The 24,398-nt window shown below is 45.9% G+C and overlaps 1 protein-coding gene across 1 annotated transcript in view; it reads left to right on the top strand.

Moving 5' to 3' along the window:
* EPHX1 (epoxide hydrolase 1) overlaps positions 1 to 24,398 on the top strand; it is a 41,444-nt gene that overhangs the window by 4,077 nt on the left and 12,969 nt on the right. Inside the window, exons 2-4 of the mRNA XM_037822877.1 lie at positions 12,079 to 12,135; positions 13,701 to 13,888; positions 16,512 to 16,692. Coding sequence (XP_037678805.1) covers positions 13,706 to 13,888; positions 16,512 to 16,692 — 364 coding nt within the window. The 5' untranslated portion in view covers positions 12,079 to 12,135; positions 13,701 to 13,705. The remainder of the gene's footprint in view (positions 1 to 12,078; positions 12,136 to 13,700; positions 13,889 to 16,511; positions 16,693 to 24,398) is intronic.

The raw sequence follows: 24,398 nt of genomic DNA, 5'->3' as shown, positions 1-24,398 counted from the left end.
ACATGGCTTTTCCTGTGCAATGAGCGACCTTGCTGCCTTGAGTGGTGACTTTTCAGTCATATGAGTTCCGACTCCATTCCCATTAGGACTGGAGAGACTTGAGCCTTTGGAAAGGAAGATAAGTACTTTAGTTTCAGTGCCAAGCTCCAGGACTGCCTTTTCAGATATGATTAGCCCCTGTGATGGTGAGGGCAGTTCAGGGAAGTTGAACTCGCTTATCTTCTCTGGAAAGAAATGGATGTATCTTTGTACTCTGCAGTTTTTCTGCCTGTGGCAGGACTCACTGGCTGGAACGTGTTGCTGCTCTGAGGAGGCGGGGGCAGGCCCGGCCCCCTCCCCAGGCTGCCTTCTCCCTCCCACAAAGGCAGCCTTCCGGACCCTGCACGTGGGCTGTCCTCACGGTCCTGGTGGTACTCTGTTAAGACGAACATCTTAATTCCAGTATTAGCTCCAGGTCTTTCCTTTGATGGAACTCCAGAAGTATTTTTAGCTTTTTGTGACTCTTTGATTGTTGTAAGTTAGACATTGCCACAATTAAACTAACACCCTCCAAGATCCCAACCACTCAGAACATTCCTCTGAACTCTGGCCTCTTGAAGCACACTGCCCTCCCCTACCGGTCCGGACAAGAAAGCTGACTCAGGTGACTCAGCAAGGCCCCGCTCCGGGGCTCTCCAGTGCTATCCTGTTACACCTGTTACAGGCACTGCTGAGGAAGTTTCCAGACCGTGCAGCACATTGTTGAGAGAAGGCGGACTAGGGGAGGGGAGGGAGGTGCCGAGTGCCGTTCATGTAGTGGTGGCAAGGAAATCAAGTCAGGTGTATTGTATGGCCCATTCCTATTATCCCCCAAAATAAGAGTCTTTCTCTACTCAGAGAATGCCAAGCATTGAAATTCCACAGAAGGTACGGCCTTTTCCACCTAGGTAGTGAACTGCATTCCACTCGGGATTTTTGTCTGGTAATTTAGAACCAATGGAAAACCCTACAGCTCTTATTTTAATTGGCAGAACATGAGATGGAACAGAACAAATGAAACTCCCCAAGCATGAGTGCGGGAATCCTATAATCTGAAGTATCTGTGACCGTCTTCTCGAAAGACCACCCACAGTTATATAATTTAAAGCCTGCATGGAAGGCTGTGTAAATGAGTTTGTGGTAGATCCCACGTCAAGGGCATTTAAAAACCTAACGTAGCCAACCACCCCCAAAAATGCTCAAGCCCACCAGCCCACCCACGAGCTCCTCCTCTTTACCCATCCAGACCCCTTCACTCAGCACTGAGAGCCCCAGAGCAGAATCCCCACAAGAAGGCTGCCCCGGCCCCACCCTTGTTTTTACTTCTTTTTTACTCCGCTTTACTTTTGCCTAAAAAAGTGCATTTTTTCTTTCCCTTGACAGCTGGCTCTAGACTGCTCTCCTCAGGGCTTGGCTCCATGTCTTGCAGGGAGATAAACAAGACTCTTGGCCTGGTGCATTGTGTTTCCCCAGCCCAGCCGCTTTCAGCCCCTCCTCGGGGCCATTGCTCCCACCACTGGAGGTCAAGGAAAGTGGCTGAGGGTGGAAAGACTTGGTTGTCAGCTGGGCTGAACAGAGCTGTGAGGAAGCTGAGCTCAGAGGGAGCTCCCCCTGAGGAAAACCTGCCTGGCTTTGAGGGAGGGGAGCCTCTGAGGGCAGGCTGGCAGACCCCACCCCCATCCATTCTCTGCCATCCTTCTGCCCAGAGTGGTCCCTGCTAGAATGAGAGCAGCTGGGATTTTTGGGAAACGCCATTGGGAAGCCCTTGGGAGCCCATTGCTGCTAACAGGGAGTTGGCGGCAGAAATGTTCCCATTCTGTGTTGCCTTGGCAGACTGTCCTTGGGATGGAAAGGGAGGCCATCTGTTTTTCTCTTTCCACCAGATGTTTCCTTCACCTTCCCCCAGGGAGGAGCAACAAGGCTTGGGGTGCTGGATAGGGCAGTATGGGGGCAGGCTTGGGGCCCGTCCAGCCCAGGCCCGAGGAGGCACACAGACCCTGGGAGCCTCACCTTTCTCTCTGGCCTGGCATCTGAGGGGCACACCGTGCCACCGTTCTTCCCTTACTCCCTCTGCCCCCACAGTGTTCCAGCCAGCCTGTGGAAGGCTCTCCCGAAGAGGAGCACAGAGTTCTCACACTAATGTGAATCTGAGTCACGATTAGGAAAATGTCAGAGAAACAGCACATCAGAGGAAGGACATTGTCACATGCACAGCAGAGCTGGACCTTCTCAGGGCTGTGTCCGCCCTTGGCCTTTGTTCCTGAAAGCACTTGGGTCTTCAGCCCTATAGTGAATGTGTCTATCCTCAGGCCAGGCATGTGGTCAGTGCTGCATCCTTAGCTAGTACCTTACTATGATTTTAGGAGCATTTTCCATCTGTGAGGTTCTGACTTGCCTGGCTTTGAGGGAGGGGAGTCTCTGAGGGCTGGCTGGTAGACCCACGCCTTCTGTGTTCAGTAAGCTCCTGAGTCGGAACCCATCTTTTCAGATCCCAGAACCTGGGACACCAGCTCTCCAGTCTTCTTGCCATAGCACCACATGCCACCTACTCAACCCTTTTCCTGCATCTATGGTCTGTCTCTACAAACTGGGTTGAGAAGTAGGTTATATATTATTCCTCAAGAAGAATTCAGCCATCTTTTTGTTCTAGAATGATTATACTTTTTATATGCTGTTATTCACAGACTTCTTAATTCGTCCATCCATTCATTCAACAGATATTTGCAGAGCATCAAATAAGTGCCAAGCTTTGGGGATAAAGGGGAGCCAAAGCAGACATGACTTCTACCCTCAAGGAGCTCACTTCCATCCCAGTGGGGGAGGCTGATAGTGATCTCACTCCAACAAATGTGACGCTGACAAGGGCTAAGAATGAGAGGTGCACTGTGCTGAAATAGGTCAGGAAAGACTGCCCAGAGAAGGTAACTTGATCCGGAATCTGAAGGATGAGTAGGGATTAAGGAGGTGAGAAGGGGAGGGAAGAGCATTCCAGACAGGGGGAACAGCATTCGCAAAGCCCTGTGGTGGGAGCGAGCGTGGTGAGTACAGGGACTGAAAGAGCAGGTGGGGAGTGGAACCCAGGGAATGGGAGAGGTGGCATTTCGGACCTCGCAGGCCTTGAGGGCCACGTCAACTTGCTTTGTCCAAGGGCAGTGGGAAGCTTTCTAAGGCTTTTAACTGGGGTATAACAAGGTTGGATGTACATTTCCAAAAGACCACTCAGGACTCAGAGAGGCAAGTGTGTTGCAGGGAGTAGAGCAGGTGTGGCTCGGCCAGGTAGTGGACTTTGCTGTGGTCGAGGAGAGAGACCACAAGGAGCTGGACACATTGTGGTTGTGGAGAGCGATTCAAGATATAGTTTGGAGGCAGAGCTGCTGGAATGTGCTGATGGATGGGCTATGGGTGGGGTGAAAGAGAGGGGGACCAAGGACATTGCCTGGGTTTTTGGCTTGGCAGTTGGAAGGCGGGTAGGGCCACTTACTGTGAGAGGGAACCCCCAAAAAGGACAAAACTTAGGGGGCAAGATTGCAGTGCAATTTCAGATGCACTGGAGGTGGCTTTGAGATATCTAGGGACTACTCATCAAGTTGGCAGGTGGGTATCTGGGTCTGGAGCTCAGAGAAGGTCACAGGTTAGAGATGATGCCCATGTGTCTGTCGTGTGTACCAGGTGACAATAGGAACCACGTCCATGGGAAGGATGACCCCATTGGACATCAGTTTCACATTTTCACCAGGCCTCTGGCCATCAGATGCCCATGGGTTTTTGGATTAGCCCTTGTCCAGTGGGCTCCTTGGGCAGAAGAAAGTCAGGCAGCAGATGTCCTGGTCACAGCTGCTCGAGCTTGCATTGTGCAGCTCTGCTGTCATGAAGTCATCTGACTCTGAAATGCAGTCACAGGGAAGACTACGTCATCCTTATGGTTTTTGTATTTTAAAAAATGAGTAATTATTTTGTTTCTAAGTAGGTAATACAAGCATTTGGTAAAAAGTTACTTTTTCAAAGTACAGAAGCATATTCAGTGAAATCGTTCCCACCCCACTCCCCAGCCCCCTCTTTGCATGCAGCAGTTACCAGTGTGTTGGGTGAACTTCCAGAGATGATCTACAAGCATGGATGTATGTGTGCTTTGCTCCACACAAGTTATGCCTGTTTATTATGCATACTTTATTGCACCCTGCTTTTTTCACTTAACTATATATCTTGGAGATCTTTCCATATCGGTGCATGTACATTTATCTCATTTTTTTTTTACCTTCTGCATAGTATTCCATGACACAACTTATTTCGTCCGTCCCCAGTTGATGGAATTCAGGTTGTTTCCAATCTTCTGCTTTCACCAAAAAACAAAAAAAGCTGGAGTGAATATTCTTGTATGGATGACATTTTACACAGCTGCAAGCTTAGTATATTTGGGGGATAAATTCTTAGAACTGAAATGCTGGGTCAGAGACTGTGTATTTTACATTTGACTTCACATCTAGCTTTTTCTTTAAAGAAGGAATTTGCAAACTTACAGCCAAGTGGGATGACTGCCCTTTTCTGTCCTCAAAGGGGTTGGCTCCATCCTTAAAAAAACCTTTTCAAGGGGCCACCTAGTGTGTTGTGTTTGCTCTCTGATAACATACCTTTTATCTGATTGAGGTACAAGAAAATGTTTATTTATAATATAAATGGAAAATTCATTAGTTCTTGAGAGAGTGTCCATTGAGGGATTTGATATATTTTCTTTTCCCCCCGTACTCTCTCATTTAGTTAGGATTACGTTAGACTTTCTATAATAGAAAACTCAAAATAAGAGTGGCTGAAGCAACATAGAAGTTTATCTTCCTCTCATACAAAAGAAGTTGGGAAGCATGTAGTCTATACTTCGTGGTCAACAGGAATCCAAGCTCCTTCCATCTTTTTCCCTCATTATCCTAGCACTGGCTTCCATCCTCAAGATTAGTTCATGGTCCAAAATGGCTACCGGAGTCTGGTCATCATGTCTATGTTCCAGCAAGCATGAAGGAGGAAAGAAAAGGGCAAAAGGTCCTTGATTCCCAGCTGAGCCAGGGCACTTTACATAGTCTTACCGTAAGTTACGTACACACACACACACACACACACACACACACACACACACAAGACCCCCCCCATGGACACTTGTGCAGATGGTGCACTGCACACCCTTAGATGATGCTATTCACATCATCAACATCATGGATTTGTATTTTATTACAGGTACATTCTGGCAGATGGCAATAAGGTGTCTTGTAACAAAGTCAGTATATTAGGTTTTTGGTTTTGTTTTATTGAAGGATAGAAGTGTTTTGAGGAATAAGTGTCTTTTTCTAATTCACTCAAAGGTACTGCCTGTGCTGCTGGTGCTTCTGCCCCAAATGTACTTTAGCTCATTTCCAAACATAATCATACTGTCACACCGAACTGTAAGGGGAGCTGGGAAATTCAGTGTTTAGCTGGGCTGCTCCAACTGAAATAAATATTCCATTGCTAAGGAAGAAATGGGATAACATCGCTGGCAGTCTGCCACACTATCTCAATCTAATGACATGCCAGAGCCACCATCTCACTAAGGGCAGGTGGGGCAAAATGTTGGGTTCTGGATAATGTCCTGTTCAGGCCACCTTTGTCTCACACAACCATTAAATCCTCACATCCCCAAATATCCTTCCTTACCTCACTTTTCTTGGCATATAATTTGAATAACAAGAGTCATCTGAATAGTAAGCACATTTTCTGTGTTAAAGACCCTCAATCGGCTTCATTGTGATGAGATAAGGTATGAGACTCCTTTCAGCTAGTTTAGAAATAAATGACACTCCTACACTCTGAAATTTGTCACCTCTCACTCTGAAATACCAAAGAGGATTTTTGTGGTTCTTCATGTACACCATGTACTTTCTTACTTATATGGCTTTGCATTTGCTTTCTTTTCCCTCTGGTTTGTTCCCACACCACTATTATTTTCTGCCTGGTAAACTCCTATTCATCCTTAAAAACCCTGCTCAGTGACCCCTTTTCTATGAAACCTTTGTAGCACACTTAGCCACCTCTACTTCCATGTGTGTAAATAATATCTATCACCAGCAGGGTGTTTATCTGTTAACTTGTTTGTTTGTTTTTCTAGAGTGTGAGCTCCTAAAAGTACAAGGCTGTACCTTTATTCCTTGGGCTTGCACAGTGCCCTGCTCTTAGTCACACTCAGTACGGTTCAAAAGTATATTTACACTTACTTTCCGAAGGCACCAATCCAAATCTCTTATTTCCTTTGAAAACAAAAGATTTCTTGGTACTCTACAGACTAAATTCAAATTATAGAAAAAAAAGTCATTTGAGCTTTTAGTATCAATCTTAAAATGAATCATATTATTTTAAAACTTGTATTTTTGTCCTAAGTGTAACAAACATTGAGTTCAACTAAATTATTAGACTGATTTACCTTTTTAACTGTGCCAGAGAACAAAGCACCTATTTTATTTGGCCTCATATATTTCAAATTTTCCTTGGTAAGTCAGACCCAGAAAGACAAAACAAAAGTAAAGTAATAAATTGCTCTGCTTGCATCATTTGCAACTTGCAAATATTTTACATTTAGTCAGCCTTTAAAGATAAAGTCTTGACTAACTTCTTCAACTTGAGCTCATTCCTGGTTTTCTTCCGAGTTTTCATAAATGCATGCCCAGAATTTAACTTCAGTATAGAATTTCAACTATTAAAATATATATAATCCCCTTTCTTATCTTAGGAATCAGTTGTTCTTATCAGGTTTCCTTCTAAGCTCAGCATTGAAACTAAATGATCATTATTCCCAGTCATTGTATTAAAAAAAAAAAAAAAAAACAGGCTGATTTTACAACAAAAATGCATTTTCCTAACTAGGTAAGCTAATTATTTTCTAGGGAAGGGTACCATGTCTCCAAGAAAAATATTTTCATTCTGAAAGCTTTCCCCCCACCCAACTTCCCAGCACAATATTTTGTCAGAATTCTGGAAATGAGCATTATAAAAACAAATAAACAAATGAACAAAAAATTGCTTGGATAAAATATATTTCTGGAACTTTGGGAGAGGGGTTTCAATGAAGTTCCAGTACCAGGTGCTAGCATAATAAAGCAGGCCCTCTCATCTTGTATTGTATTACTTCTGAATTTTCCATGGTATCTCCTGTACACTTCGATGTTTTGAAAGTTAGAATGTTTTCTTCACCAGCAGGAGCTGGCCACACGGAAGAGATCAATATTGTTCTCCTCGGCAACACGAAGGCTTAGCAAACAGAATTCTGCTTCCTAATGTGGAGAATGTAATTTCTCAGAACAGAGAGAAAAGAGGAGCAAGGCTTCCCCCAGGGACAGGTCTTGCAAAGCACTGGTAGTGAAGATGCACATGGCTTCGTGCTTTCCTTCGTCCCCACATCAGTGCTTGGTGAAGGCACACAGGGAGGACAGCAGACGATCCCAGCCACAGGTGTGCTGCAGCAGCTGCTTCTGTGCACAGGCTGCAGGCGTGAGTGAGATTATCTAATAGACAGGGACTCCTCTGGGGTCTCTTCCAACTGAGAATCCATGCAGTAACAAGGAATTTAGGGGAAGCGAAAGGAATACACATTGAGCACCTGCTTCAAGCCAGGCAAACTTCACAACCAGCCTGAAGTTGGCATCATTAGCCCCATTTTAAAAATGAGGCCCGAAATGCTCAAAGCGGTTTGGTAACTTGCCCAAAGGCTCCCAGTTGGGATATACTGGAGGATATGCTGGACCTGGGATTTGAATTACCTGAAAAGAGAAGCAAGCTAGAAGGCACCTTACTATAAACTCCAAGTTGTACCAGTTCCTAAAATCAGAAGTCACCAGCGTTGCTGTTTAAGGGGTGCTATGGGATGGGGATAACACCTAGGTGGGTCACCATGTTTCAGCAAACAAACAAGATATTTACGTTTGTGGGATGTATGGTAGGATTGGGAGATAAAATCTCGCAGGGAAATGAATGATTAGGTCTGCCATCCAACACCTTCCAGGCTTTGGGGTATCTGTGGCAGAATTATGAATCGATAGATCTCATTGAGTGCAGAATCAGAACTCAGGTAGATTGCCACAGTTGAGGGGTGCTGTGCGGTGACCACCCCAGGCTGATAAATGGTCCGTCTCCTGTGGTGACTGAATTGTGTTGATGCATCTGCCCTGCTCTTCAGGTCTATCCCTTATCCCCTTTGGCAGTATCTACTAAAGCTGGACATATGCAAACAATGACCCATTCTGTTGTCTATCATCATAGATTAGTTTTGTTAGTCTTTGTCCTTTATATAAATGAAATCAAACAGTATGTGCTCTTTTGTGTCTGGCTGCTTTTGCTCAGCACCTTGCGTGAGATTCATCCACGTCACTCTGTATAGTTGGAGATAGTTCATTCTTGTTGTGTAGTGGTCCGTTGTGTGAATATACCACAGTCCGTTGTTGGTGGGTGTGATGGTTTGGAGCTATGTACCCCAGATTAAACTTAATCCATATCTGTGAGTGTGAACTGATTATAAGTAGGACCTTTTGACGAGGTTACTTCAGTTAAGGTGTGACCCATCTCAATCAGGATGGGTCTTAATCCTATTACTGGAGTCCTTTATGAGTGGAATGAAATTCAGACAGAGACAGAGAAAGCAGCAGACAGAGCAGCCAGAGGCTGAAAGTCAGTGGAACTCGGAAGAGAAGGTAGAGCCACCATGTGCCTTGCCATGTGACAGAGGAGCCCAGGACCAAGGATCCCCAGCAGTGAGCCCCAGAATGCCAGTGTTCAGAAAGAAAGCATCACCTTGATGACGCCTTGATTTGGACTTTTTCCTAGCCTCAAAACCATCAGCTAATAAATTCCCATTGTTTATGCCAACCCATTGCATAGTATTTGCTTGAGCAACCAAGGGAATGAAAACAATGGACATTTGGGTTGTTTCTGGTTTGGGGCTGCTATTTATAGTACTTCTGTGAGCCTTCTAGTTCACGGCTTTCGGTGAACATGTGGATGCATTTTGGTTGGCCCTACACCTAGCAGTGGGATTGCTGAGTCATAGAGTTTGTTTATGACCAGCTTTGGTAGATAACTGCCAAACAGTTTTCGAAAGTGATTGTATGAAAGTCTCTCGTACGTTTTGATTTGTCCTAGTTTTCTCTCTAAGATTGATCTTGGTTTTAACCTCCTTCTACTTTAATGATAAATGTCTTACTCAAGTCTTCCAGTTGTAGGGCTGAAACCCCACCAGCCAGAGCCAGAACTGTCCCAGGCCTCCCAACTTCAAGTCTGTAATTCCTCAGACACTGAGCCCCTGCTTTATGCAGAACACTGGACTCAAGGCAATGGGGGAAATAGAAGAAATAGAAGACCACTCCAGCTGGAGGAGAGGAGAACACGAAAGACACCCCAACCCACCCAGGCTTGCTGCTGCTGAGAGTCCAGCTGTGCTTGGGTTTCCCCCATTGTGGGGGATGTTTGCTTCCACTGTTCCAACCCTCAGGTGCCCACCCTGAGGCTCCACACCTTATCTGTCTTGTCTAGTGAGCTGACCAGACAGTTGTGCCCTCATTATTGAGTCTCAAATAGCCACTTTCTTCATACTCCAAATAAAACAGCAGCCCCTGAGCAGCCTTAGTGAGGGAGTTCCGGAGGCTGGAGGGCAGCTGCACCACTGTGGATGGCAGAGCCTGAAGTGCCTGGCAACTCCGAGACCTTCCAAGTCCTTGGCTGTGACTGTGATAATGATCTTTTCTTGCAGAAGAGGAGAGTTTGGAATGAGTCAAGCAGATAGTACAGGTGGAGCGTGAACTCCGATTGGTCGGACTCCAAGGCCCAACCTCTTCCCAGGGCAAAAGCAAGGGTCCAGGCTTGGTGACCCACCTCCTTTTCCATTGAATCTCCACTCCTGTTGTGGCTAGGAGAGAGAAAGATATTATTTTCATTTGTGGGAAATGATGCATAGGCCTGGCAGATGATGGGGCACGAGGCTCCCGTGCAGTCCTGGCTTGTCTGTGCTTTGGGTGTCCCAGAGAGCAAGCACAGAGGCTTAAGACTAAAAAGAGGTGCCAAAGGGAGATGTGATGGGGCAGCAGGTGCAACATGCCAAGGGCAGATGGGAAGTTGATTCTTTGGCTACAAATTCTGTTCCTCACAATTGCTGTGTGATTTGGGACACAGTCCCTGCCTACCTTGATTCTTCCCTTAAATAAGTGAAAAGGAAAGTCAAGTTGCTGAATTTTGGCTGTATTGCCCCTTGCTCTGGATTCTCTTCATTGTGATAGAATCCTGGCACTGATCAATTCCACATTTTGTCTCTGGGGCCAACATGGTTCTGGATGCAGTTTGAAGTGCAGGGGACGTCAGATCAGCTGAATCGGTGGTCTGCACAATGGCACCAGGGAAAATGGACGCCACAGCCTGACATGTGCCTTGATGGGCGGGGGGTAGGCCAACTCCTGCAGAGCTTTGCCTCCCAGGCCTCCCAAGGAGGTGATCAGAAGGCAAGAACCCTGGATGATTCTACCCAGATAGGAAAGTTGGGCATTTGTATCCCAGGCGGACTTTTTTCCTAGAGGGAAGTGACACTGTGCTCTTCACCTCTCTCTGCTGAAGTCAGGTGTCTTAGTTTCCCGGGGCTTCGATAACAAATTAGCACAAACCAGGTGACTTAAAACAACAGAAATTTATGCTCTCACAGTTCTGGAGGCCAGAAGTCCCAAACCAAGGTGTTGGCAGAGTTGGTTCCTTTTGGACGTTCTGAGGGAGACTCTGCCCCATGTCTTTCTCCTAGCTTCTGGTGGTTGCTGGCGATCCTTGGTGTTCCTTGATTTGTAGCTGCTTCACTGCAGTCTCTGCCTCCATCATCTCATGGCCTTGTTCCCCCTGGGTCTCTTTGTCTCCAAATCTCTCTTTATAAAGATACCAGTGATTGGATTTAGGGCCTACCTTAATCCAGTATGACTTCATCGTAATGTAACTCATTGCGTCTGCAAAGGCCACCACATTCACAGATGGTTACTGGGGGTTAGGACTTGAACATATCTTTTGGGGAAGTAAATTCAACCCACAGTATCAGGTAAGCAGGACAGTTTGTCAAGTTTGCTTGGGAGTTTGGCTGCTTTTATTGTTCACTATGCTTTAGCTCCCTGTTTTAGTTTCCTGGCTGCAAAAACAAATACCATGCAATGGGTTGGGTTAAACAACAGGAATTTATTTGTTCACGGTTCTGAGGCTAGGAGAAGTCCAAAATCAAGGTGTCATCAAGGCAATGCTTTCTCCCAGAAGACTCTCGCGTTTGGGGGCTGGCTGCCAGCGATCCTTGGTCCTTGGCTGTCACATGGCAACCTCTCCTGGCATCTCTGGGTACCACTGACTTCCAGCTCCTTCCTATGGCTTTATCTCTGTGTGTGTCTGAATTTCATCCTGTTTATAAAGGCCTCCAGTAATAGGATTAAGACTCATCCTGATTCAGTTGGGTTACACCTTAACTAAAGTAGCCTCATCAAAAGGTCCTACTTACAATGGGTTCACACCCACAAGAATGTATTAAGATTAAGAACATGTTTTTCTGGGCTACAGAGCTCTGAGCCACACACTCCCTTTACAAGTCATGCGAAATTCATGTTTGCTTCCACCACATTCGCCGTTGGCACAAATATTGACCAAGGACGACACTCTGCCAGGCTCTGTGCTGGGTGCTGGGATTATGGCAGGGACGGACTGGCATGGCACCTGCCCTCCCGAGCCAACGGCCTGGTGTGGTGCAGGCTGCTCTGCCAGGCGAGCTGTGTGCATCTGCTCTGCTGCTGGGGCCTGCTCTGCGCTCTGCCTTCACTCTGCCTCTTCCCTCTCCCATATGCTCCCCCCGCTGCCCCCACAGTCCCTGAGCCTAGTCCCGCCTTCAAATAACACAGCTAGTAACCGACTCTTCTCCATCTTCTCAAAGCTAGAATTTCCTGGCAGGGAGAGAATCTCTCTGGAAATTGAAGAAGCTTGGGAAGTTTTCTTTCCTGAATTCCTTAAAATAGGAGGGACTTATCTCCAGCTTTGTTTTCATTGTAGGAGTGCTGGCACCAGCTACCTATCCAATCTGCTGACGCGACAGGTACTTGGAACCAGGTACTGTTGGTGCCTGGGATTGGGAGATAAAAGCCATGTTCTGTCTTCAGGCCGGGCATAGAACACACAACTAACAAACCTCATGCCACCTCTCTGGCTATGACGGTGGAGGCCTGCTCTCTAGCACATCTTAGACTTTCAATAAAATGTTGGCTGAATGGGACTTTGAGTCACTTCTAAGTTTCACAAAGAGGGAAATGAGCCCAAGGTTAGCCATGTTGGAAGTGCAAGGGTTGGACACACTGCAGGAAGAAGGCTACAGCATCAGTTACCTGAGCAATGGGGCTGGAGGCTTCCTCTCCTGAAAGCCATCCTGGCAATCTAGGTGTGCAGTGACAAGGGCTCTGGTCCAGGGGAGGGGATTGAATCCAAGGGCATTGGGACTCAGTGATGGATGGTGTGGAGGAAGCAGCAGAGATGGCTCCAGTGACTGGGCACTGGAGCCCGGAGTCTGGGAGTTCCCTGGTAGAAATGGAGATTAACAAGCCAGTTTCCTGATGAGATTTCCACTGTGCTGCAGGAGTGGGGGAGGGAGCCAAAGCTGAGGCTGGCTCTGTGGAAGCCCCATTTCTGGACCACTGTGGACTGGTTATCTCAGGGAAAGGCCCCCAGTGGCCTAGTTCTCAGTTTAGAGTGAAAGTTCTCAGCTCCTGGCAAGAGCAAACCGCATGGCCTTGGCAAGCGCCCAGCAGGGTCCTGAACATCTAAGGTGCATGGAATAGAACAAGTACAGAATAGAGGCACACATGGGGTAGTTTCCTAGTCAGGCAGCCAAGACCTGGCCTCAGACTCGAAGCTTTCTCATCAGATTGGATCCTACCCAACTACACCACCTCTGCAGAATCTTCCCCAGCTCTGGCATAAGGAGAGTTGCCATTAGATTGCAGGTTTCTCCAAACATGAACATTCTGTGGGTTACTTCCCTGAGAATGTGGAAAATGAGGAGCTAGATAACAATGCTAAGCTAGTAGCTTCCTGGTACTGGGTGTGAGGGGACTAAGCTCCTCTTTCTTCCCCTTCTGAAAAAAAAAAAGACAAATAAGGATCAAAACACTGCTGTGATGTGCAGCATGGCTGGACCTCCTAACCCTTGCCCCTGAGTTGAACTCCACCGCCCAGCCCTTCAGACCTGCCTCCTCACCTCTCCTATATCCTGACAGGCCCCTCTCAAAGAGACAGACCGAGCAAGCGCTGGGCCACAGAGGCTTACTCCTTCTCCTGAGCCCACCACTCGGAGGAGTCGCTCCTCCTCCCGGGGAACAGGAGGTCCCCCACAGAAACGTGAGGCTCAGGAATGCAGGCCCCACGCCCAGGGCTGGGCAGAAGTTTTCCAATTTGAATCATGAACTTCATAGCTTAGGAGGGTTATGGGTAATTGTGGCTCTTTCTCGGTTTTCCAATTTTTCTATACTATGCTTATTTAATTTTTTTTGTTCAAAAGTAAATAAAATCAGGGATTAGGTGGCAAGAAGCAGCAGGGGAGGGGGGTGTTCACTGGAGATCTGGAGTCTCCAGCCTGGCTGGGTGGTCTCTGGTGCCGCTAGAGTCTCCCCACCTTCTTGCAGGAATCATGTGGCTGGAAGTTCTCCTCGCCTCGGTGCTGGCCTTTGTCATCTACCGGTTCATGTCCCGGGATAAGGAGGAAACCTTGACCCTTGAAGATGGGTGGTGGGGACCGGGGACGAAGCCCACAGCCAGGGAGGACGAGAGTATCCGCCCTTTCAAGGTGGAGACGTCGGACGAGGAGATCAACGTAAGGCGCCTTCTTCCGGGCGGGGCTGAGTGGAGGGCAGGGCGGGGAGGCCCCTTCCGTGGATTCTCTGTTCCCAACCCAAGGCCCAAGGCCCTAAAGCTGGGACCAGAGAAGGGACTGGGACCTTGGCGAGTGACCTGTCTTTGAAGTGTTTTTAGTCTTTTTTCTCCCACTCAGCAGGTACAGATTGCTCCAGAGAGGTTCCCAGCTCCCCCACTCCATCCCTCCCGCTCCTTTCCCCCACCCAAGAGCCCAGCAGCAGCCGGGCAGGAGAGGGGTGCCAGGTAGACAGTTCAGTGCATCAGGGGTCACAGACAGCAGCTGTTCTCAGTTCCTTATGCCCCACCTGAAACCCTGGGAGTGAGCTTACGGGAAAAAGCAAGCAGGTTCCTGCCAGGGCCTGGGCAAAGATCCTGAGTGAAAAATGAGGCGGTGCTGGCATAAAATGCCGTAGCTCCAAGAAGCAGAGGCCAGCGTTGGTTAAGCACCTACTGGGTGTCCAGCCATCGATGATCACATTCAGTCTACAGGAATCCCGTAGGGTGAGGACTACTGTCCCCATTTTACAGTTGCAGAGACTGAGGCTCAGGGATGTAAAGCAGTCTGTCCAAGGTGGCGGAAGGATTTGAACTCAGGTCTGTCTACTCCAAAGCTGCTGTACTCTCTACTGCACAGGACTAGAGTAAGGAAGAAAGTGATCAGTGGGTGGGGGAGATCAGGGAGGGCAGCTTCATGGAGGAGCTAGGCTTGAGGAGGGCCAGGAGGGTGAATGGGACCTAGAATGTTCCTGGCCATGATTTCTGTCACTCTGCTGGGAGCTTGGAAGGAGAGAGGGAGCCTTCTCTCAAATAGTCCATTGCTCAATAGATAAGAAAAGGAACATGATAAATAGGGATGAAGGCCATAAGAGGTGCCAATAAAAAGTCATGAGAGTTCCAAGGACAAGGGGATTAAAAAGTATAAACTGGGCTGCCCCCAGGAGAAACCAGGCTGAGGCTCCCTTGGTAGGATTTGCTAGGGCCTCGCTTTGTAATGCAGAGGCTGAGCCCAAGGATAACTCACTCCCTTAGGTGTCTTAAGATTTCTGAAATCTGCTTGGGGTGACTAAAGTTCTTAGGAGGAAGCACTGGGAAGGGGTGACACATGAGAGGCTCCGTGAACAGACTGGAACTTCCCGCAGTGGGGGGGCTGGTACATGCCCATTAGATTTGCACCCTTTCTCCTCACCTTCAATTTTTATCCCAGATGAGTTATAATGTGTCCTTCAGTGCTGTGTATCAGGGGTTGGCAAACTATGGCCCAAATCTTGCCTGCCACCTGTTTTCATATGGCCCACATCGCTAAGAATGCTTTTTACATTTTAAAATGGTGAAAAAAAAAAATCAAAAGAATAATATTTTGTGACACGTGAAAATTATATGACATCCAGCTTTCAGTGTCCATAAATAAAGTTTTATGGGAACACAGCCACACCTATACATCTAGTGTTGTCTAGGGCTGCTTTTTTTTTTTTTAATTCATTTTATTGAGATACATTCACATGCCATGCAGTCATACAAAACAAAGCGTACATTCAGTTGTTCACAGTACAATTACATAGTTGTGCATTCATCACCTAAATCAGTCCCTGACATCTTCATTAACCACACACACAAAAATAACAAGAATAATAATTGAAGTGAAAAAGAGCAATTAACGCAAAACAGAACACTGGGTGCCTTTGTTTGTTTGTTTGTTTCCCCCATTTTTCTACTCATCCATCCATAAACTGGACAAAGGGGAGTGTGGTCCTTATGGCTTTCCCAATCCCATTGTCACCCCTCATAAGCTACATTTTTATACAATCATCTTCAAGATTCATGGGTTCTGGGTTGTAGTCTGATAGTTTCAGGTATCTACCGCCAGCTACTCCAATTCTTTAGAACCTAAAAAGGGTTGTCTACAGTGTGCGTAAGAGTGCCCAGCAGAGTGACCTCTCGGCTCCTTTTGGATTCTCTCTGCCACTGAAGCTTATTTCATTTCCTTTCACATCCCCCTTTTGGTCAAGAAGATGTTCTCCGTCCCACGATGCCAGGTCTACATTCCTCCCCGGGAGTCATATTCCACATTGCCAGGGAGATTCACTCCCCTGGGTGTCTGATCCCACGTAGGGGGGAGGGCGGTGATTTCACCTTTCAAGTTGGCTTAGCTAGAGAGACAGGGTAGGGCTGCTTTTGCACCACGAGGGCAGAGTTGAACCATTTTTTCCCGCAAAGCCTAAAATATTTACTATGTGGTTTGCCGACCCCTGCTATATATAAACCTAGGTCAATTAAAGGTGAGTATCGTTCATACATTTAAAAAAAAAAAAAGGAGGATGAGAAGTAAACCTGAAGTTGAAAGGGAAGAACACATATGCTTTGGGAATAACCACTTTGTGGGAAACAGTGAGGTTCCCTCTGGCATAAACCTGACAGCTGCAGAGCACAAATCTACAGACCTGCCTCCTCGCCCTCTGCCGTGAAGCTTTGCCTGGTAACTGCCTTAGTGCAGTGTCTGTGGCTTCGGGGCCTGCTCTCTCCTTTGGAAACAAACTTTCTGCCTGCTCTGCCCCACCCCCTCCCCATGGTACCTGCCGCTCCAGGACTTGCACCAGAGGATTGACAGGGCACGTCTGACCCCATCCGTGGAGGACAGCCGCTTCCACTACGGGTTCAACTCCAACTATCTGAAGAAAGTCCTGTCCTACTGGAGGAATGAATTTGACTGGAAGAAGCAGGTGGAGATTCTGAACAGGTACCCTCACTTCAAGACTAAGATTGAAGGTAAGTTTCCAAAATGCCAACCAGAGGGGGCGTCTGTCGTGGAAAGGGCCTTCTTGTGTCATGTGATGTAGACATAGCTGGGGAGACCCAGAATCCAAGTAACTGGTTATTGAAATGTGTAGCCCCAGAAAAGTTGTAGCTCTACCACAGTACAAAAAGGATGCAAACATCCAACAAACCCAGCAGTCTTTAGAGCTAGGCAGGAAAACACATAAATAACTTAAAAAACAAAGAAATGCAGAAGCCAGTCCAATGATGTAACTTTGTTAAGTGAGAATGACATACGTCTTTGAGAAGATGGAGATAGACTTACACCTGATTATGGCCTTGGGTCCACTCTTCTTGAAAGCTTTGGGCTCCATGATATCACACCTGTTCAAAGGCTCTCAGCCTGTCAGTCAAGGTCCTAAGAAAAATTGCCCTGTCTGCAGCTCTAGACCTCATTCCCCAGCTGTGTTGTAGGTTGGAAATCATACTGAGTTTATATGCAGTAAGTTTAAATTGTAAATTTAACTGATTAGAATTCTCAGAATTACTTAAATTGTGTGAAAGATTTATTGGACAGTCAGATCATTAAAGTTCTTAAAAAGGAAACTGAATTTAGAAACACAGTTTACAAGGTTTAAAGGTATGTTGTTGAACAAGTTTATAAATTATAAAATCGACCACTTATTAATCAAAGTGACTTTAAACATTTGATGAAATTAGAAACATAAAGCAAAGGATTTGTAAGCTGAACTCAAATGCTTAAAAGAACTGGGTTCTTAATTTGAAATTTAATAAATTGAATATCCATTTTTAAAACCAAAGTAACTCTGAATATGCTCTTATACACATAAAAAACATCCTCAAGGTCACTGACAACCCCACACAGACAATGTAGCTGGCAGAGCTTCAAGGGATGCTGTCTTGAGAGTGGTGAGAACTTTGCCGAATGACCAAGCCTCTCTCCCTCAGAGGCCTGGTTGTTGTGTGATGGGGAAATAATAGTTCTCGCTTCAGGGGGCATGAGGATGACATGAAAGGGTGGTTGGTGCCTGGTCAGCAAATGCCCTTGTCCTTCAGACACAAGGATGCTGGGTGAGAGAGGAAAGCCTGGTTCTTTCTCTGGGTTCTATTAGAATCCCAGATGTGTGTCCTTGAACTGCAGCCCTTTCTGGAGCTAAGTCAAGAGTAGAAAAAAAAATCCTGAATTTTCTTTTTTTTAGTCAAATTTGGAACTCCTCATGAATGTTGTTGCAGCCTTTAGAGGATTTTGATGTCTTCTGACATGAGCCTAATGATCCAAGCCACTTCGGGTCCTTGTATGTAGTCTCCAAAAGTTGCCCTTTGGATCCCTGCTGCCAGATTGCCTGACTTCTTTGAGTTGGGCTTGAATCCTGCTGTTGCCCCAGCTCTTCAACATGCATCCAACAGATGTTCAGGGGCATCTCCTGTACCCAGGCATTCTGCTGGGGCTGGGGACACACAGAGAGTCAGGGTTCCTAACTTCATGGCTCACAGGCTGTTGAGGGGATAATTATCACACATGGGGAAGGTGCATTGAGGGAGGAGGCTCCAGGCGCACTGTGAGCCCCACATTCCACCTGGGAGTGTGAAGGAAGGCTTCCTGGAGGAGGTGACATCTAAGCTGAGATTTAAAGGATGAATAGGAGTTTGCCAGGTATGTGGGGAAGGTAGTTTAGGAGGAGGGAAGAGCTTGTTGAAAGACCTAGCAGCAGGGGGAGATAAAGGGCTGTTTCTCTCCTGGAGGCTGCAAGTTTGGACCAAAGCCTCACCCTGCTGGACATCTCAGGGTTCCTCAGGACATTATGGGATATCAGATGCGTCAGCACAAAATCTCCCTCAGGTTACGATTTTCTAAAGGGGGCAATCTCGGGCATTGAGTTCATCCTGGACAGCAGCCTGCTCTGACTCAGCCCACGTGCAAGTTGGTATACTTCCTCACAGCTGGCCCTGATCCTTGCAGAATGTGTCCCTCCAGATGCCATCTGCCCAGCCTCCTCATCCCTGGGCCCAGCAGTCCTTCAACATGTCTCTTTTCCTGGGCTCCCCATCCTGGAATTGGTCCAAGAAGGCTTCCCTCCTCACTTTCTATTTGCTGCCACCCTGTTCCTTAATATTTTGACTTTTTTAGGGTCCTCTCTGTGCCCGCTTCTGACTCCTGTGTCCCTGCTGGCCTTACAACTCGGGCTCCCTATTCTTGCCACTTTCCTGCTTGTTCTTCTAAAGCTAACCTGGGCCTCCCACTGCAGGAGATAAGTCCCTTATTCTCAGAGAGCTTTAGCACATGAAGGGGCTTCAGAGGCCATCTGGTAAGTCCAGCCCCATCACTTCCAGGGAGGAAGAGGCATCTGTCCGGCCACCAGTGAGGTGGAGGTTCAGGGCCAGGATCCAGGTGTCCAGTCTCCCAGCTTCTCCTTCTTTCCTTCAAACCCCCCACCTACAACACCCCAGCCAGTTTCTGGGCTCAGACCCTTTGGCCATTCTGCCCCTCTACCCCTAGGCCCTCATCCCACCAGGCCCAGTGCTGCCAACCTGAGCCCAAATCTTTTCCTTGCTTCTTACCCAGCAGCCTCGGCACAGAGCAGCCTGCAGGCCACAGGGATGTGGGAAACCTGGGGAGAGAGCATTTCCTTCCTCAAAGGGAAAGAAAGGGCTGATAGGGTAAATGATGAAGCATGGGTTTTTTTTTGTTTTTTTTTTTTTTTAATCTTCATTTTATTGAGATATATTCACATACCACGCAGTCATACAAAACAAATCGTACTTTCGATTGTTTACAGTACCATTACATAGTGGTACATTCATCAACCAAATCAATCCCTGACACCTTCATTAGCACACACACAAAAATAACAAGAATAATAATTAGAGTGAAAAAGAGCAATTGAAGTAAAAAAGAACACTGGGTACCTTTGTCTGTTTGTTTCCTTCCCCTATTTTTCTACTCATCCATCCATAAACTAGACAAAGTGGAGTGTGGTCCTTATGGCTTTCCCAATCCCATTGTCACCCCTCATAAGCTACATTTTTATACAACTGTCTTCGAGATTCATGGGTTCTGGGTTGTAGTCTGATAGTTTCAGATATCCACCACCAGCTACCCCAATTCTTTAGAACCTAAAAAGGGTTGTCTAAAGTGTGCATAAGAGTGCCCACCAGAGTGACCTCTCGGCTCCTTTTGGATTCTCTCTGCCACTGAAGCTTATTTCATTTCCTTTCACATCCCCCTTTTGGTCAAGAAGATGTTCTCCGTCCCATGATGCCAGGTCTACATTCCTCCCCGGGAGTCATATTCCACGTTGCCAGGGAGATTCACTCCCCTGGGTGTCTGATCCCACGTAGGGGGGAGGGCAGTGATTTCACCTTTCAAGTTGGCTTAGCTAGAGAGACAGGGCCACATCTGAGCAACAAAGAGGCATTCAGGAGGAGGCTCTTAGGCACAACCATAGGGAGGCCTAGCCTCTCCTTTGCAGCAGCCGTCTTCCCAAGGGTGAAACCTGTGGTAGAGGGCTCAACCCATCAAACCACCAGTCCCCTATGTCTGTGGTCATGTTAGCAACCATGGAGGTGGGGCAGGCGAACACCCCTGCATTCTCCACAGGCTCCGAAGCATGGGTTTTTAATTATTTTTCTTAATTTTTTGGATATGTAATATATGTACAAGGTATAAAATACAAAATGTACAGAGGATATACAGTAAAAAGAAATTCTCTCTTTGGCCCCAGCTTCCAGGTAACAGTTCCCGTCCCCAGGGACAGCTTTGCTTTTCTTGCACTTCCAGGAATAATCCGTGTACACTCAAGCACATATGTCTGTGTGTACTTTTTTCCTAATTTTATCAAATTTGAATAAAAAATAATCTCACTTCATGCAGTGTATTCCAAAGGACATAAGATTACCTGCTAAAATAAACTTTAGAATAGGAGAAAATTTAGCAACATAGAAGGACACCCAGGATACATTCTAAAATAGAATGTATGTAGGGTTCTATTTTTGTTAAAAGAAAGTTATGTTCTCTAAGTATTTTTTAAAATATCTGAACCGTCACCACTGAGGGTTACCTAAAGAGACATAACTGAATCTATTGTGGTATCCTGAATAGGATCCTGGAGCAGAAAAAGGACATTAGGTAAAAATAAGGAAATCTAAATAAAGTATGGACTTTAATAATAATGTATCAATATTGGTTCAGTAATAGTTACAAATGTACCACACTAATGTAAGATGTTAATAACAAGGGAAACTGGGTGTGGGTTTATGAGAGCTTACTGTACTATCTTTGCAATTTTTCTGGAAATCTAAAACTACTCTAAAATTACAAGCTTACTTAAAAAAAATGACTAGATGCACAGCCTAGTGTTCTCTTCAGATAGTGAGGTTGCCCATGGTTACTCTTTCCATTGGTTTATCTAGAAACATTAGCTAGACCTGCCGCCAGCTCCAACCCAGCAGCACCGGCAGTGTTTGCTGTGGGTGCCCACGAGCCACTTACCTGGGAAGGGGCTGTTCTCCTTGGAGACTCAAAGGCTCAAAGGGACTCTGGAGGGGACTTGAATCTGTTCACCTGCCCTTGGCTGGAACAGTGGTTCCAAGTTTCCAATAGTCAATTATTTTTTTAAAAAGTCTCCACTTAAAAAAAAAAGTTGTGTATTTAATATATGTTCACTATAGAAAAATTAGCAAGTCTATATAACATGTAGAAGAAAATAAAAGCCCTTGAAATTCTACTGCTCAGCAAGAAATACTTTTTGCATTTTTGGAATTCATCCTTCCAGACTTTCAAAAATCACGTCTACATAAATAAATACGCACATACGTATGACTGTTTAGGAAAATTGGATCTTAGAATATATCTGGCTTGGTAACTTATTATTACCATTCAGCAATGTAAAGTGCACTGTCTTCTATGTTAAATAAATACACATCTGTGCTGTCATTTTTCATGACTCCATTCTATTCCAGTATACTGTTAAACCATAATCTAGTTAAGTAATTCTTTATTCCTGGGTACATAGGGAGTTTCCCCCAATTTTTAAATTATTAAGCAAGTATTTATGGATCCCCACCATGAGCCAGGAATGGTTCTAGGCTCTGGGAAAACAAAGTGAACAAACAGACCTGGCCTTGCCCTCATGGAGCTCACATTTAATGTGGGTGGCAGATGATAAACAGCTCAACAAATTGATATACAACATGCCAGATGGTGATAAGTGCTGTGGAGAAGAGTAAAGCCGGGGAGGGAGTTAGGAAGCCTGGGGTAAGGGGGTTTTCTACTTCATGGAGTGAACAGGCAAGGCCCCACTGAGGTGCCTCTTGAACAGAGACCTGAAGGAAATTCGGCTCTCTGTTGGGAAGAGTGTCCACACAGAGGGAACAGCAGGGGCAAAGGCCCTGGGGTGTCCAGGGACAGCCAGAAGGCCAGTGTGGCTGGAGCAGAAGGAGCAAGGAAGAAGGTGAAAGGAGCTGAGCTCAGAGCAGTAGCCAGGAGCCAGCCTCTGTAGGGCTTTGTGGGTTGGAGTGAGGCCTTCAACATTTCCTCTGAGGGTGATGACAGCCAGGACCGACTACAGAAATTTGCAGGGCCCAGGGTGAAATAAAAATGCAGGACCTCTTATGCAAAAATTATCAATAACTTCACAACGGTGACAGCAGAGCATTAAACCAAGCACAGGGCCCATCAATGAAGCCAGCCCTGATGAATGCCATTGGGGAGTTTTTCTTATTATTGTTGTTTTTACCCCTTCTGGGTTTGAGACAGCTTGAATTCAATCCAGTGGAAACACTCGTGGGAAAAGAAAGGGTGAGCTCACCACCTGTTGGGGGGTACTTTTTGGCTACTTTGAATCATGCTGCTGTGAATATTCATGTACAAGTTTTGTGTGGACATATGCTTTTATTTCTTTTGAGTACATACATAGGAGTGGAATTGGCTGGGCCATATAGTAACCCTATGTTCAACCATTTGAGGAGCTGCCAAATTCTTTTCCAAAGTGGCTGTACCATTTTACATTTCAACCAACAGTTCATGAGGGTTCCAATTTCTTCACATCCTGGCCAACACTTTTTATTTTCCGTCTTTTTGATTATAACCATCCTAGTGGGTGTGAGATGTTATCTCAGTGTGGTTTTGATTTGCATTTCCCTGGCAGCTGATGATGTTGAGCATCTTTTCGTGTGCTTATTAGCCATTTATTTATCTTCTTTGGAGAAATGTCTATTCAGATCCTTTGCCTTTTTAAAAATTGGATTACTTGTCTTTTTATTATTGAGTTGTAAAAGTTCTTTATATATTTTAGATACAGGACCCTTATCATGTATATGATTTTCAAAAACTTTCTCCATTCTGTGGGTTGTCTTTTCATTTTCTTGGTGGTGTCCTTTGGAGCGCAAAAGTTTTTAATTTTAGTGAAGTCCAGTTTATCTATTTGTTCTCTCGTTGCTTGTGTTTTGGGTGCCATGTCTAGGAAACCATTGCCTAATACAATGGCATGAAGATTTATGCTTATGTTTTCTTGTTGCCAGGGGCGACGCAGAAATTAAGATTCGAGACAAAATATCTCTTGGAGACTGGGAGCAGGGGACACAACGCCTGTCGGGCAAGTGTGTCTGTCCCGTTCCCAAGACCCTTATTTATTGTGCTTTTAGGATAGAGAAATGCTTTAATGTGCACACAGACATTTTCTCAAGGTGGTTTAACATCGTGTCTGCAAAATGGGTCTTATCTTATTCTCAAGGACAATAACAGAAAAACAGTTCCCCAGCTGCATTCTCACGTCCACGCATACTTTAACGAGGTGTGCTTTGATAGTGTTCTATCTTCAGCAGGGGCGCAGTGTTCCAGGCCCCCACCTCAAGTATGCGGGAAGGAGAGGAGAAACTTCAGGCTCTGTTTTCCACATTTTCTTCTTAGGGTTTGTAATTTAACTCTTACATTTAGATCTTTGATCTGCTTTGATTTAATTATTGTATATGGTATGAGGTAGGAGTCCAACTTCATTCTTTTACATGTGGATATCCAGTTGTCCCAGCACCATTTATTGAAAAGACTGTTTCCCCTACTGAGTTGTCTTGGCCCCCTTGTCGAAAATCAGTTGACCATAAATGTGAGGGCTTATTTCTGGACCCTCTATTCTATTACATTGATCTATATGTCAGTCCTTGTGCCAGTCTATATATCTTGATTACTGTAGCTTTGTAGTAAGTTGTGAAATCAGGAAGTTTGAGTCCTCCAAATTCTTTCTTGTTTTTTCAGATGATCTTGGCTAATCTGGGTCCTTTGCATCTCAATACGAATTTTAGTATCAGCATGTATATTTCTACATAAAAGGCAGCTAGGATTTTGATAGGGTTTGTGTTGAATCTGTAGATCAATTTAGGGACTACTGCCATCTTAACAATATTAAGTCTTCCAATCCCTGAACATGGGATGTTGTTTTAGTTTCCTGGCTTCTAAAGCAAATACATGCAATGGATTGGCTTAAACAATGGGAATTGATTGACTCACGGTTTTGAAGTTAGGAGAACTCCAAAATCAAGGTGTCATGGAGGTGATGCTTTCTCCCAGAAGACTGTGGCATTCTGGGGCTGGCTGCCAGTGATCCTTGGTCTTGGCTTTTTTGTCACATGGCAATGTGAGTGGCAGCCTTACCTGCCTCCTTTCTTCTCTTCCAGTTCCATTGGCTTTCAGCTTCTGGCTGCTC

This window comes from Choloepus didactylus, chromosome 2, assembly GCF_015220235.1.
Source record: "Choloepus didactylus isolate mChoDid1 chromosome 2, mChoDid1.pri, whole genome shotgun sequence".
NCBI lineage: Eukaryota > Metazoa > Chordata > Mammalia > Pilosa > Megalonychidae > Choloepus > Choloepus didactylus.
The sequence above is the reverse complement of the archived record's forward strand: the minus strand, read 5'-3'. Positions and strand labels throughout refer to the sequence as shown.